The 13035-nt window shown below is 40.2% G+C and overlaps 1 protein-coding gene across 4 annotated transcripts in view; it reads left to right on the top strand.

The window, feature by feature from the left end:
- pak1 (p21 protein (Cdc42/Rac)-activated kinase 1) overlaps window positions 1-13035 on the top strand; it is a 54201-nt gene that overhangs the window by 29879 nt on the left and 11287 nt on the right. For all 4 annotated transcript variants that reach the window (XR_005078397.1, XM_037118535.1, XM_037118545.1 and 1 more), the window contains 8 exons: window positions 1028-1122; window positions 2173-2320; window positions 2456-2493; window positions 4857-4970; window positions 7331-7565; window positions 11267-11330; window positions 11577-11625; window positions 12850-12962. Coding sequence is in view for 3 of the 4 variants with exons in the window: in XM_037118535.1 (XP_036974430.1) it covers window positions 1028-1122; window positions 2173-2320; window positions 2456-2493; window positions 4857-4970; window positions 7331-7565; window positions 11267-11330; window positions 11577-11625; window positions 12850-12962 (856 nt within the window). In the remaining variant the exon portion in view is untranslated. The remainder of the gene's footprint in view (window positions 1-1027; window positions 1123-2172; window positions 2321-2455; window positions 2494-4856; window positions 4971-7330; window positions 7566-11266; window positions 11331-11576; window positions 11626-12849; window positions 12963-13035) is intronic.

Here is a 13035-nt window from a genome sequence, read left to right as displayed (position 1 = left end):
CACTTTGTGTTTACAGATGCACAGATAAAGGAATCAGTGCTGTAACAGTTTCACATGGCCTACTTTAGACAATACACACATGCACGTACTCACACACAGAGTTTATGCTGCAACTGGCTAGCTGTAGTCTTTGTGCTAAGCTAAAAGCTAACCATCTGTTTGCAGGCAGGTGGGAGCATGGCATCAATCTTCTCATTAAATCAGCTTGAAGATGAATAAAGACGTTTTGAACTTTTGCTTTAAGTTTTTTATTTGTTCATTTTATAATGTGTTTTAGTTGTTTTACTTCAGTGGTGTATTTTCAATGATTTTATGATGTTTTGAGGAGGAACAAATGTATCCTAATTTTTTTTGATAAACTACCACACTGTACACTTCCAGACACACACAGACAGATTACCCATGATGCTTTGAGGGAGGCTGGTGGTCCTGCATCATTGTTAGTCGTCCCAGGGGGCTCTGCTGTCTGTCCCTCTCAGTGGAGTTATGATTTCCCAGAGGATTATCTTGCATCGTTCTCAACATATGGTGTCTCCTCTGTCGTCTGTCTCTTTCTTATTTCTCACTCTGTATTTTTCTCTCCATCAACAGTTTCCTCTTCCTCCTTCTACTTCCTGATTTTCTCTGATTGTTTTCCTCAAGCTTTCCCTCCCCATCTGCCTCTTCCTCTATCCCTTCTTACAGTTTCTGTCTGGATTAAAGGAATTTTAATGAACCTGGCTTTCTTTGTACCTCCTCTTCAAGGGCGTTTTCCCCAAAAATGTTGCATTTATGATTTTCTTTTACAGTCAGTTTAATTATTGAAACGGTACAGCATCTCAACCACTCCTCTGCAGTCTTTGAGAGCCGAGTTAGGACTCTAAAACCTTTAGTTTTTCACTCATAACATTTGTTCTTAAAGGAAATGAATTATCAGATAATCCTGCATGCTTATAGTTGAAACCTAGAATACTCTGAAATATATGCAGTATATGTAACAAGTCTAATCTGTAAATATATTCAAATTGTGTTTTTTTTTGTCTTTCAGCCTATAAGAAGAAGGAGCGTCCTGAGATTTCTCTACCGTCTGATTTTGAACACACCATCCATGTCGGCTTTGATGCCGTCACTGGAGAGTTTACTGTAAGTGTGTGTGTGTGTGTGTGTGTGTGTGTGTATGTTCCTATGTGTGTAGCCACACACTCCTAAATGTACCGAGCTGTTTCTGTGGTGTGTATTTGTGTGTCTGGTGTGTTTACATCACTTTTTAATTGCTTACCAGAGGACCGATGGTTACTGTTGCATACAAGTGTTTGTGTGTGTGTGTGTTTGCGTGTGTGTGTGCGTGTCTTTGTACTCTGCAAATGAACCTTTTTAAATAATCACATTGGACAAAGACGCCTTGTTTAGCTGACTCACTTGATCCGCCTGACCAAGCTCTTTTAGCTGGGAGTTAAATTGTGTGTGTGTGTGTGTGTGTGTGTGTGTGTGTGTGTGTGTGTGTGTGTGTTTGTGTGAGTGTGCACTCCTTCCTTTTCTGTAATCTGGGACATAGTTCCTGCGGCTCACACACTTCTATATGCAAATAACCATTTGTCATTTTTACTCAGATCAACACAATCTAAATATAATCCAGTGAGTAAACAACAGCAGAGTGGTGAACATTCAACACGAGACACTCAGTGTATGGAGGAAATGATGGTTTAGGAAGAAAGCTGAGACCTGAATAGAGTGGAGGGATGGAGTGATGGACCAGGAAGTGTGTGAGGTGTGTGTGTGTGTGTGTGTGTGTGTGTGTGTGTGTGTGTGTGTGTGTGTGTGTGTGTGTGTGTGTGTGTGTGTGTGTGTGTGTGTGTGTGTGTGTGTGGAATGGACTGACCCAGACAGATGAGTGGAGAGAGAGAGAGAGAACACGAGGAGATGTGACCCAGTTTATGTGACTGAAGTATGAATATGACAAGACTGGCTCGTTAGGCATGCGCGCATGTGCGTGTGTGTGTGTAATGTATGTGATGTCAAACTTATTGTTCATCAGAAAGCGTTGGAAATTTCTCTTTAATATGGTTCAAAATGAACAACACTAAAAAATACACATAGAATGTATGGAATCTGAAAAGAAGTAAAACTTTGTGTGTGTGTGTGTGTGTGTGTGTGTGTGTGTGTGTGTGTGTGTGTGTGTGTGTCTGTGTGTAGGGCATGCCTGAGCAGTGGGCTCGGCTCCTGCAGACATCCAACATCACCAAACTGGAGCAGAAGAAGAATCCTCAGGCGGTCCTCGACGTTTTAAAGTTCTACGACTCGAAAGAAACGGCCAACAGCCAGAAATACATGAGCTTCACAGGTACACGCACGCACGCACACACACACACACACACACACACACACACACACACACACACACACACACACACACACACACACACACACACACAGCCCTTCTTTTTGTTTTTATTTCTAATTGTGTTTTTCCCTGCAGATAAGAACTCAGATGCCTTCATCTCCTCCACCACAACGGTAAGAAAGCGTTGTGACATCACAAACACAGAATGTGTCTCATGTCCGTCATACAAGTCCACCATCAGCCTCAGTGGGAGTGATCACACGTCAGTGGAACAAACTGATAGCAAAATACATCAGAAGCTTTAAAGAGTTATAACAGGAAATCCTCTGAGGTTCTGGAAATCCATCTTAACAATCCTACTGAATTACCACAATGTCACTCTTCAGTCACTCAGCCCAACATTGTACGCTGGCAGTGATGTCATATTCAGTGGACACACAGGCTGACATTGATCTGATTTACATACAACTGATCTATGAAAGGTCAGAAAATGTTGGAAAACTTCAATCTTCATCATCATCATTCAAAACCTAAAGATATTTAGTTTACTGTCAGAGAGGAGGAAAGAAACCAGAAAATATTCACATTTATACCCCCCCAAAAAATAAACAGTACTTGAACTGATTATCAAAATAACTGCAGATTAATTCAATAGTCTAAAACTGTTTTAATATTAAACTAATCAATTAATCATTGCAGCTCTAATCAAGACATTTCAGAACACACTCTGGAGGCTAGTTTGAGGATAAACAGGGTCAAGTAGAAATGTTAGAGGAGAGCATGTTGAAGGGAAATGGAGCCTGTCTGTCGTCTGTCAGGGTAACAAGGACTGAAAGGATTAATAAAGTAAGGAGGAAGAGCTGCAGTGTGAGACGATGAGGAGATTATAAGAAGGAGAGCTGGAGATGAAGTTTAATCTACCGTTTGACAAGACAGGCCGAGAGCACCAGAGGAGATGTAGTGTCTGAGGAGAGAGGGTGACAGAGGAGGAGAAGTGGAGGAGGCTTCATATAGATATAATTCAATTCAAATATGTCATAGTTAAATCTTTACAAAGCCTTTTTTGGTTGCTTTACAAATTATTTATAAACTGATAGATACTTATTTATGTATTTTTTAGCAGTTAATTATGCGGTAATTAAAAATTAACTTTATTTTATGCCACTACTGAATTTAAAGCAAAAGTAAGCCCTTGTTAGGGTTATTGTGGACTTATTTATTTTTAGATATTACATTAAATGAATGTTCTCAGCGGGCTAGAAACATTTTCTTATGAATACTAATGATGTCATAAAATGTATTAATGACTATATTTACTTTGCTATTATTAAGCTGTATCGTCTTAATAATGTTAACATTTCTTACAAGGGCCTTATCACCTATTAACACATTTCCAGTTATTTTTACTTATATTCTGAAGGTTTTTACAGAGGGATTTGTTCATATATCTTTCATGAACTGATTTACAGAACATATTATACTTCACTACGTGGCAAAATTTCATTTCTTTTATGACTGTTGAAAGTATTTTTTGATTTATGGAGTGATCAAAAGAGATGTTCAGAATTCTCTCGGTAAAAACCTTTGACTCTTATATGTCAACAAAAAGAAAAAAAAGCCAATATTTACATTTCTCTTCTGGACATTAATGCACATGGCAGCATCTCTAACTAGATAAAGCATCATCTCCATATTTAGACGCACAATATCAGCAAACTTGTATGACAAACAGTAACTGTCTTAAAGTAAATAATCATCTGGAAGGAATTCATGGGAACATGTATTAGTTATACATTTATTCTATTCACCTGTAGTATATCCCCCTTAAAAGGACGCAGGTGTTGTGACATGTGTGAGTTCACACATTTTGATTGGCCGCCACATTTCCAACTCATCTTCAGACTCAGTTGTTGTTCTTGAAATAAATGAGGAAGCGTTTTCACAGCAGTGCATTTGTTGTTTGAAAGGTGCCTTTGAACAAACCCACAAAGGTGAGAATAAAGAGAAGAAGGGAAGAGGAAGTGATGATGATGCAGCTCCTAGAGATGCACTCCTCTTCCTCTTCCTCTCTCTCTCTCTCTCTCTCTCTCTCTCTGCATTGTGATTCAGCATCTTTTCCTCCTCTCACCGTCTCCGTGTCTCTGCAGCTTGGCCACCAGCCGAGCGTCAGACTATCAGAGAGAGATAGAGGAGAGAAAAAGAGAGGGATGGAGAGGAGGATGTGTGACTAGTGGCATCAGAAGCCAGACATGACCAGAGCGATCAGACATCAACAGTGATGACGAGAGGAAGGCGAGAGAAGGGAAGGAAAACAGGGTGGAAAGTCAGAGAAGAAGAAGGTTAAACTGAGGGAAAAACGAGCAGAGAAGAAGATCTGGAGACGAGCTGGAGGACTTCCCTGTAGGATGAGATGACGAAGCAGTAGAGGAAGTGGCAGTAACAGTAGGAGGCAATGATGGGTCTGGTATCACTGTTGGCTCATGTGACGATGAGGTCTCTGAAGCCCCGCCCTCTCTCCCCATGTGACATCACACAGAGCTCCAAGGCCGTGTCGGAGACGCCTGCCATAGAAACCGTATCCGAGGACGAGGATGAAGATGAGGCTGAGCCGCCGCCGGTGATCGCCCCCCGACCAGAGCACACCAAATCAGTAAGGACACGTTACTATATATACTCAGGGCCAACACTGATATGATACAACCTCAACCAAACACTCATGTAGTCCAACCCTCTCTTAACTCGCCTAATTTACATAACCTTAAACTTACTTTGAAGTCGTGCCGATTGGCCCAAAATGCTCAAAGGTCGTCATCATGAAGGCCAAAAACTGAAATTGTTTGTCACAAAGATGCAATACAAGCTCAAACACACACACACACACACACACACACACACATACGGTACGTACACACAAACACTACAACTACCCACAACTTAGTGTGGATGAACCGATGATCGTAAAATTATTACACAAATTATTACAAAACAGAACTTCTGATTATTGGCATGCTGGTTGTTGTTTTTTTGGCAGATTTACAATAAAACATGTTCATTTAGTAAGTATGCTCATTAAAAATCTGAATCTGAAAAGCAACTTGTCCTTTTAATTACTTAATAAATGTAGTGAAGTAAAAAGTTTAATATTTCCCATCGAAACTGGAGTGGAAGTACATGGAACTTACATTCCATAACTAGATATTCTAGATTGTGACACTAAGATTTTCTTTTTTACTGCAGATGTATAGTGTTTATTGTTATCATTGTTTACTTATAATCAATATATGTATTGGTTCATCCTTATTGCTTAATATGAGGCCGAAATGTCGATACGTCATTGTGTAGTAAAGCTCCTCTATAAATGGAACAACTTACAAGAACACATTTTAGACGAAAATTAAAGTGTGTTGACTTCAACAATCACTCAAAGGTTGTCCAAAGTCTCATGGATGATTGGTTGACACTTTAACTTATTTACTCTTAAAAACTGAGACAGAGTGCTAAATAAAAATAAAGGTTGAATAAAGGTTAAATAGAAAATAAACAAAAATAATTACTTGTAAAAAACATGAATAGAGAGAAGGCAGCAAATGACTGGAGAGGTGGAATGATTCAAGAAAGGTCACTGCTGGACGTGGACACCATAAACCCCAAATCTCTCCACATGTCCAACTCTTCAAACAAACCTTTACTTAATTATGTGCAGTATATATAATATGATTTAATGTATAATAAGCAGTCGTTACATTAGATATGTCACAGATATTCAATCAGGTACACATGAAAAGACCAGTCTGTCAGCCTAAACATGTCAGGTCAAACATAGTGGAGTGACTGAACATCCTTCCAGCTGCACATGCACATGCTCACGCTCACACACACACACACACACGCTCACACACACACACACACACACACACACACAGTGAAGTTCTGTTTACATCAGCTCTGTTCCTCGCTGCACTTAAGAGATAAGTCATTTACTGCCCAGGTAGTACTGGTTCATTAGATTTGTCTCACTCATTAATCTCCAAATGGTCCTGTGTCCTGCCTCACCTCAGCTCTATAATAAGACCCCAGGGATGTGTGTGTCTATGTGTGTGTCTGTGTGTGTGTCTGTGGGTGTGTGCACGTGTGTGTGTGTGTGTGTGTGTCTGTGATAGTCACAAGGGAAGCAGAGGATTTTTATTTAGAACGTTTTCTAAGAAGCTTTCTGTTTTCTGCTAAGTCAGGTCAGCACTACACACACACGCACACACACATATATACAGACACAGACACAGACACACACAAGTGCATTTTTTTCCCAACAGACTGATTTATATTCAATTGCCAATATATGAGGCACACCGAGCTGCTACATTCACGCAGTAAATCCTGGTCCAAGACTTCCCGAGTCGGGAATGAGTATTTTGTCTTTATAGCCTTCATCCCATACACACACACACACACACACACACACACACACACACACACACACACACACACACACGCACACACACACGCACACACATATACACATGCACACACACTGTTTGTCACGTTAATACTTCACAAATTCCTTTTTTATGTCTTTTGCTCTTTCTTTCACACACACACACACACACACACACACATTGTTGCCTCTCTGTCAGACAGGTCGGCGGTTGAGAGGCTGCTTCCATGGCGCCACCAACGTTTCCATGGTGATGGGTCTATTGCACCTGACTGGAGCTCCCACGATCACACACAGACACACAGACACACAGACACACACACACACACACACACACACACACACAAGCTGGTCTCTCTCTGATGTTACTCGTCTTTTCATGCCGACGTTCTGAGAGCGGAGCAGGACTCAAACGCCTCACAGCTCACTTAGAGCACTTAGTTTTGATTTATCTACCCATAAACTTTAGGATTTAAGACTAAATGTTCCAGTTTCATGTCCAACAGTTAGAGGAAGATGCATGTAAGAATATTTTAAAGATGTCATAAATGTTTTAAACTGTGTTGTCATTCTTTTAGATATACACTCGCTCAGTGATCGAGCCCCTCCCTCCTCCTCCCACCAAAGATGCTGCGACCTCTCCCATCTCCCCGCCAACAGCCGCTGCAGCTGCCGTCACACCTGCCGCCCCTGCAGAAGGAGCTCCCAGCAGCCCCCCAAGTGCGAGCCCCGCCCCTGGGCCCTCTGTGCCCCGCCCCCAAGACAAAACCAGGAAGAAGAAGATGTCAGATGAGGAGATCCTTGAGAAACTACGTAAGACTTGTTTATACATGCATATACATTGTTTTAGTAAACTAAACTAGTAAAGGAACAACCATACTATATGGCCAAAAGTATGTGGACAAATCAGTCCACAGTGTGTTCTTCTGACACCAGCTCCTCTGAGAAATGGTTTTCCCCTTTTGGTGTGGAAGAATGTTGAATGGCCTCATAGAGGACAATTAGGAGTATCATGAGTCAGATTGTTTTTTTACAGCGTTATGCTCCTGTTACAAAGTTTGGTTTCTCAAATCTATCTTGAGTCAACCCTCTTTCCAAACAAATCAATAAAGGCTCGCTGAGCAAGAAAATAAATCCAACATCTGAGACGCTGTCAGAGTTTTCTCCAGTACCAGTCAGCTGATTCTCTGTGTGCACACAGGATAAGTGTCTGAAAGTGCAGCTGCAGGCTAATGCTAAGCTAGTTCTGTTGTCTCTGATGTTTGGATTTATTTTACTTTGGATGCACGCAAGTAGGCGGGGCGGAGAAAAAAACAACCCTGCTTCTAAACTGGACGATCACACTGAAAGTGTATTTCAGTTTCACCCCTCGAAACAGTGTCAGTATCAGCTGTAGAGAGCCAATGACTTCACCTGGTTAAAGGTGAAGCTAACGTCTGTTAGACTGAAGTCAGAGTCCAAGGTTCTCAGCTGATATATTGAAAGTCTTATGAGGGAATGAGGAGATTAAAACCATTGAGCTGTGACCAGTTAGGAATCCACCAGGGTCACGATCAAAGTGCTTTTAATCGCACAAAGTCGATTACATGCATTAACATTTTGTATTAACAAGACAGTGCCTGTGCATACAGGTCTTTCACAGGCTTTATTATATAATATGAGTGTTCATATTGTATCGTAATTATTCTGTCTATGAATAGTCATTGTTATCCCGTGTCTGCACAGTAAATACTCTGCTGCTGTTTGTACCTGCTGTAGTTCACTGAGGACAGAGTTCTCCCAGCGCTAATTTTAGCCTCGTTAGCACTTTGAGTTTTGACAGGCTGTTTCATCACATTCCATTCAACTCACGGTTTGAATTTATTTTAAGCTCAAGTCAGGTCGGTGGTGATTTCAGCACAAACCAATTTTTTTTTTACAGTAAAATAGTATTTTTATTATATGTTTAACAAAAACAACTCAGAACACATAGTTCTTTACAGTAACTCTTTATTTTACAAATTGCATAAACCACCCACATAATGCCGTGCCAGTTCTTACTTCAGGCCTCCACATCATGATGAAAACAATGAGTTTACAGCGAGGGGAGTTTGCCAAACTTCGTGAGGCTCTGTGAAAGATGTTACATAACGTTATCACTTCTAACAAAAGAAACCGCCTGCAGTGTCTCGCTGTGCTCAAACGATCCTGTTAGAAACTTTATTGAAGTGTTAATGTTCCGTCACATTTCTCAACATGGCGGCCTGACTGCTGTGTTGACTGATGCTGCCTCAGCTAACAGATGCTCGACGAAGATGATCTCAGAAATGAACCACAGATATAAAAGTAATTGTATTGTGGTTTGTTGAACAGAAACCCACAGGCTTTCCTCTCGAAGCTCTCCTCCTCTAACTGTAGCAGTTAACATTCAAACAAGCTTCACACACAGAGGCTTCGTCTGTGGAAGAATTCTTACCTCAATTTAATGTTGTTAACATTGTTAATTATATGTATTTTATTTTCATGTGCTGTGAGTTACATCACTGAGCCAGAGCCTGTTGTTGTACAAACTCTTTTGCTTTCAAGTAACTTCATAGCAATACATTGCTTATTTAGATAATCACTGAAAGACACTAAATTTTATTAGAACATCTATGATTTTTACATCATGTACTAAAGTTGTTAAAGTAACACATTTTCCCAAAATTAAAGTCACCATCTCCTCTCTCCATACTGATGGAAAGTCAGGTGAAGTTTCGTAGTCCACAAAACGTTTCTGGAGTTTGACAGAAAAACAGGTTTGCAGCATTCTGCTGAGCAACAGAAGTAGCTGGTGAGTTGCTAAAACTTCAAATAAAATTGCTTCATACAGTTTATCTCACATAATCCAAGCTAAGAGATCCAAAACATTCAGAAGAGGTTGTTTGAAGGTTTTTTTTTTAGCTGAAATCTTCACTGTAGCTGCTAAGCTGAAAGTGTTAGTGGGAACCCCGTCTGAAGTCTGAGCACAGGCTTGAGGAGTCGCGCAGATGGTGTAAATATCATCTTTTCAAATCAGTTTGAGATCTCAGGGCTTCTTGAGACTTGGCTTATATGAGCTGCATGGAGCTGCAAGTCTCCAGCTACTGCTGTTGTTTAGGAAAATTCTGCTGTTGTTTCACTGTGAAGCTCCAGAAATGTTTTTTAGACTACAAAACTCCATCAGCATGCAGGGAGGAGATAATGACTGAATATTCATTTTTAGATGAACCTTCCCTTTAAAAGAATTTTACACCAGGTGCCATAATATAATTGACCTCATTTTACAGTTTTGAATTAATGATGAATAAGACAAAAGGTTTAATATGAGTTAAGTAAAAACTTTAGTTTTTCAGTAGTTAAGAAAGGAGTTCTAACTAGAAAGAAGTGAGAAAATAATTAACAACATCTGCCTAAATTGTCCCTCCGACCGACCAGTCGCAAAATCTACTGTCAGATGCTTTACATTTAACTCAAATTAAGTATAAATTCCCATAATTTAAGGGCGTTAATGTATTTTTAGAAGTGAAAAGTTATATATAAACTCCTCCCTTCATGAAATGTGTTGATGTGTATTTGTAACTGGTGAATAAAAGCCTGTATATTTTTTAAATCATGCCCCACGCCTGTCCAGATGTGCTCAGATCTCCCTCTGCTGGTAAGACCAGGATACTGCCTGTCTGTCTCTCTGATTGACAGGCCCGATATCCTCTGTCCCCGCCCCCACTGTCCAATCCTCACGTCTGATTGGTCGTCCTCTCTCTTTCCATCATCAGTCTCCTGCGGTTACAGAGTGACTCCAAGTTTTGTCCTCTGATCATTTTCCTCCTGTGGACTCTGATTACTGCAGACTGAGCTGCTGCAGCTCCTCTTTCCTCCTTGATTCATTCTTTCCATCATGTTTTTGTTTCTTTCTGTTTCTGATTCTTTCCTGTTTTTATTCAGTTTTTTCCTTCTTGTTTTTTTCCTTCCTCATGTCATTATTTCTTTATCTTTTTCCCTCTCAATTCCGTCCCTCCTCACTTTACTCTTTCTTCTCCTTCTTTCTTTTGTGATTCCTTTTCTTACTCACTTCATTCCATTCCTTCTTACTTTCCTCTTTCCTTCCTTCCCTCTGTCATTTAACTGGCCCAGTTCTCTGCCAGTTTTTTCTTTTCTTTCCAGAACTGACTGTTATCATAAATTTTTATGAATTTATTTTCATCTCCATTTCCTTTTCTTCTGACATGTTTAGTTTTTCTTGGATTCATCCCTCACTCCTTCTCTCCATCTTCTCTTCTCTCAAGTTCTTTCTCCCAGTCAGCATGCTGTATTGACCTGAGTGTGATCAACATAGAGCAGAATTTGGATGGATAGAAAGACAGCTGACTGTTCTATCCATTCAGATTCAGTGGTTCTGTAAAATCAGAAGTGGTTTAAAGGGCAGGACTTCATTTATCTTGCTCTCCATACATGTTACTGTTTGTTCTGATCAATCAATACGTTTTTGCTTTGTCATCTTTATTTCTTTAACTCAGGGACGATTGTGAGTGTTGGAGACCCCAAGAAGAAATATACACGCTTTGAGAAGATCGGACAGGGGTGAGTCAGTAATCCATCGTGTATATCAAGTCTCCTGAGATTAATCTTAGCTCAGCTTCACTTGTTCATCACATTCACAGTGTTATTCATATGGGGACTTCGATGGTGTGACAATTTTTCGCTACCAGTTAAGAGTGCAAATATTTGTGGTGTTACCTCAAGTAAGAAACAAAAGTTTCCATCCAACAGGGAAATGATGACATACTTTATAAAGTTTAACTGGAGCTCTCTGCTGTGTGTTTTCAGAGCGTCTGGCACTGTGTACACAGCTATCGACATCGCTACAGGACAGGAGGTAGGTTTCCTTTATCAGCCTCCAGATTTCTCTTCTCCTTCATGCATTCCTCTCTTCTTCATCCACCTTCAGTTTACAGCTAGCCTCACCACTTTGTTACAAAGGGAGTGCTAATCTACAGAGACATGCTGGTAAAACTAGAGAGTAATAGTTATAACTACGGGGGATCAGTAAAGTCAGTATCATTCACTGCCTGAGGACCAATCAGATACATAATCCACAAAAACACATCCATCCATTCATACATACATACATACATATACCAAAAATTCAATTATTTGTGTATTTGCGTACATAAAAGAGATTGAAAAACAAGTCAGTTACAAATAGAAGCTGAACGCTTTATGATTACGATTAGAGAGTTTTGTAGAGATATACCTGTTAGACTCTCTGAAAGGTTTATAATTATTTATCGACCTGAACATCCTGAAGTTAAAGAGGAAGTAGAGGAGACATGAAGTTCACTTGGATGATAAAGATCTGTACAAAGTGTTCAGCCTGTTTGATTGTGAGCTGAAAGTAAGTTTAAAGTTAAATTAAGTTAAATCCTGATGCAGAAGTGGATTAAATATCAATTTCCCCAAGTTAAGAATGAAGAAATGGTTTAAATTGCAAATCTGGGGGGAAATAAAGTTCATACGGATGCATTTAGTGAGGAGAGGTTAGGAAAGATGCTCGAGTTAGAGGAAGGTGGGTTCATCCAGGTGTCAGTCGTTATTCAGGTGAAAGGAAGTAAAGACGAGAGGCACAGAGACTTGATGGAGGAGAACAGTGAGTTTCCATACTGAGAGAAGTAACTGGATTTACGCCTGTCTTCAGTAGCTTTGACTTCAAGGTTAATTGTAAAGGAGCTCAGCTCGCCTGTCATGCTAATCCTCCTCAGTTTCACTCTCTGAGGATTAGTCCATGGGCTCAGTTTTGAATGTCTGTCAGGCGGCGCTGCCTAACAACCTTTTACCGCCTTTGGATTTAGATATTTCCCCTCCACACCACTTCTTTGTCTGCCTGTCTGTCATCAGTCTTCAGTTTCTCACCCTTTTCTTTTTCATCCTCTTGTCTGAGTTTATTCTCTGTCACATTATCTTTTTCTTCTGATAAACCTCTGTCCTTTTATTGTACATCTCCCCGTTTCCTCCAGTCTCTCTCTTTAAATTCTGTGTGATTCATTAGCTTGAATCTGAGTTCTGCTGCTGTGAAAAGTCAAATATTTGTATTTTGTCTCAGGTCGCCATTAAACAGATGAACCTGCAGCAGCAGCCGAAGAAGGAGCTGATTATCAATGAGATTCTGGTGATGAGGGAAAATAAGAACCCGAACATAGTCAACTACCTGGACAGGTTAGACACACACACACACACACACACACACACACACACACACACACACACACACACATACACACATATGCAC

This window comes from Acanthopagrus latus, chromosome 2, assembly GCF_904848185.1.
Source record: "Acanthopagrus latus isolate v.2019 chromosome 2, fAcaLat1.1, whole genome shotgun sequence".
NCBI lineage: Eukaryota > Metazoa > Chordata > Actinopteri > Spariformes > Sparidae > Acanthopagrus > Acanthopagrus latus.
Note: the sequence above shows the minus strand (reverse complement) of the source record. Positions and strands in the feature narration are given on the sequence as shown.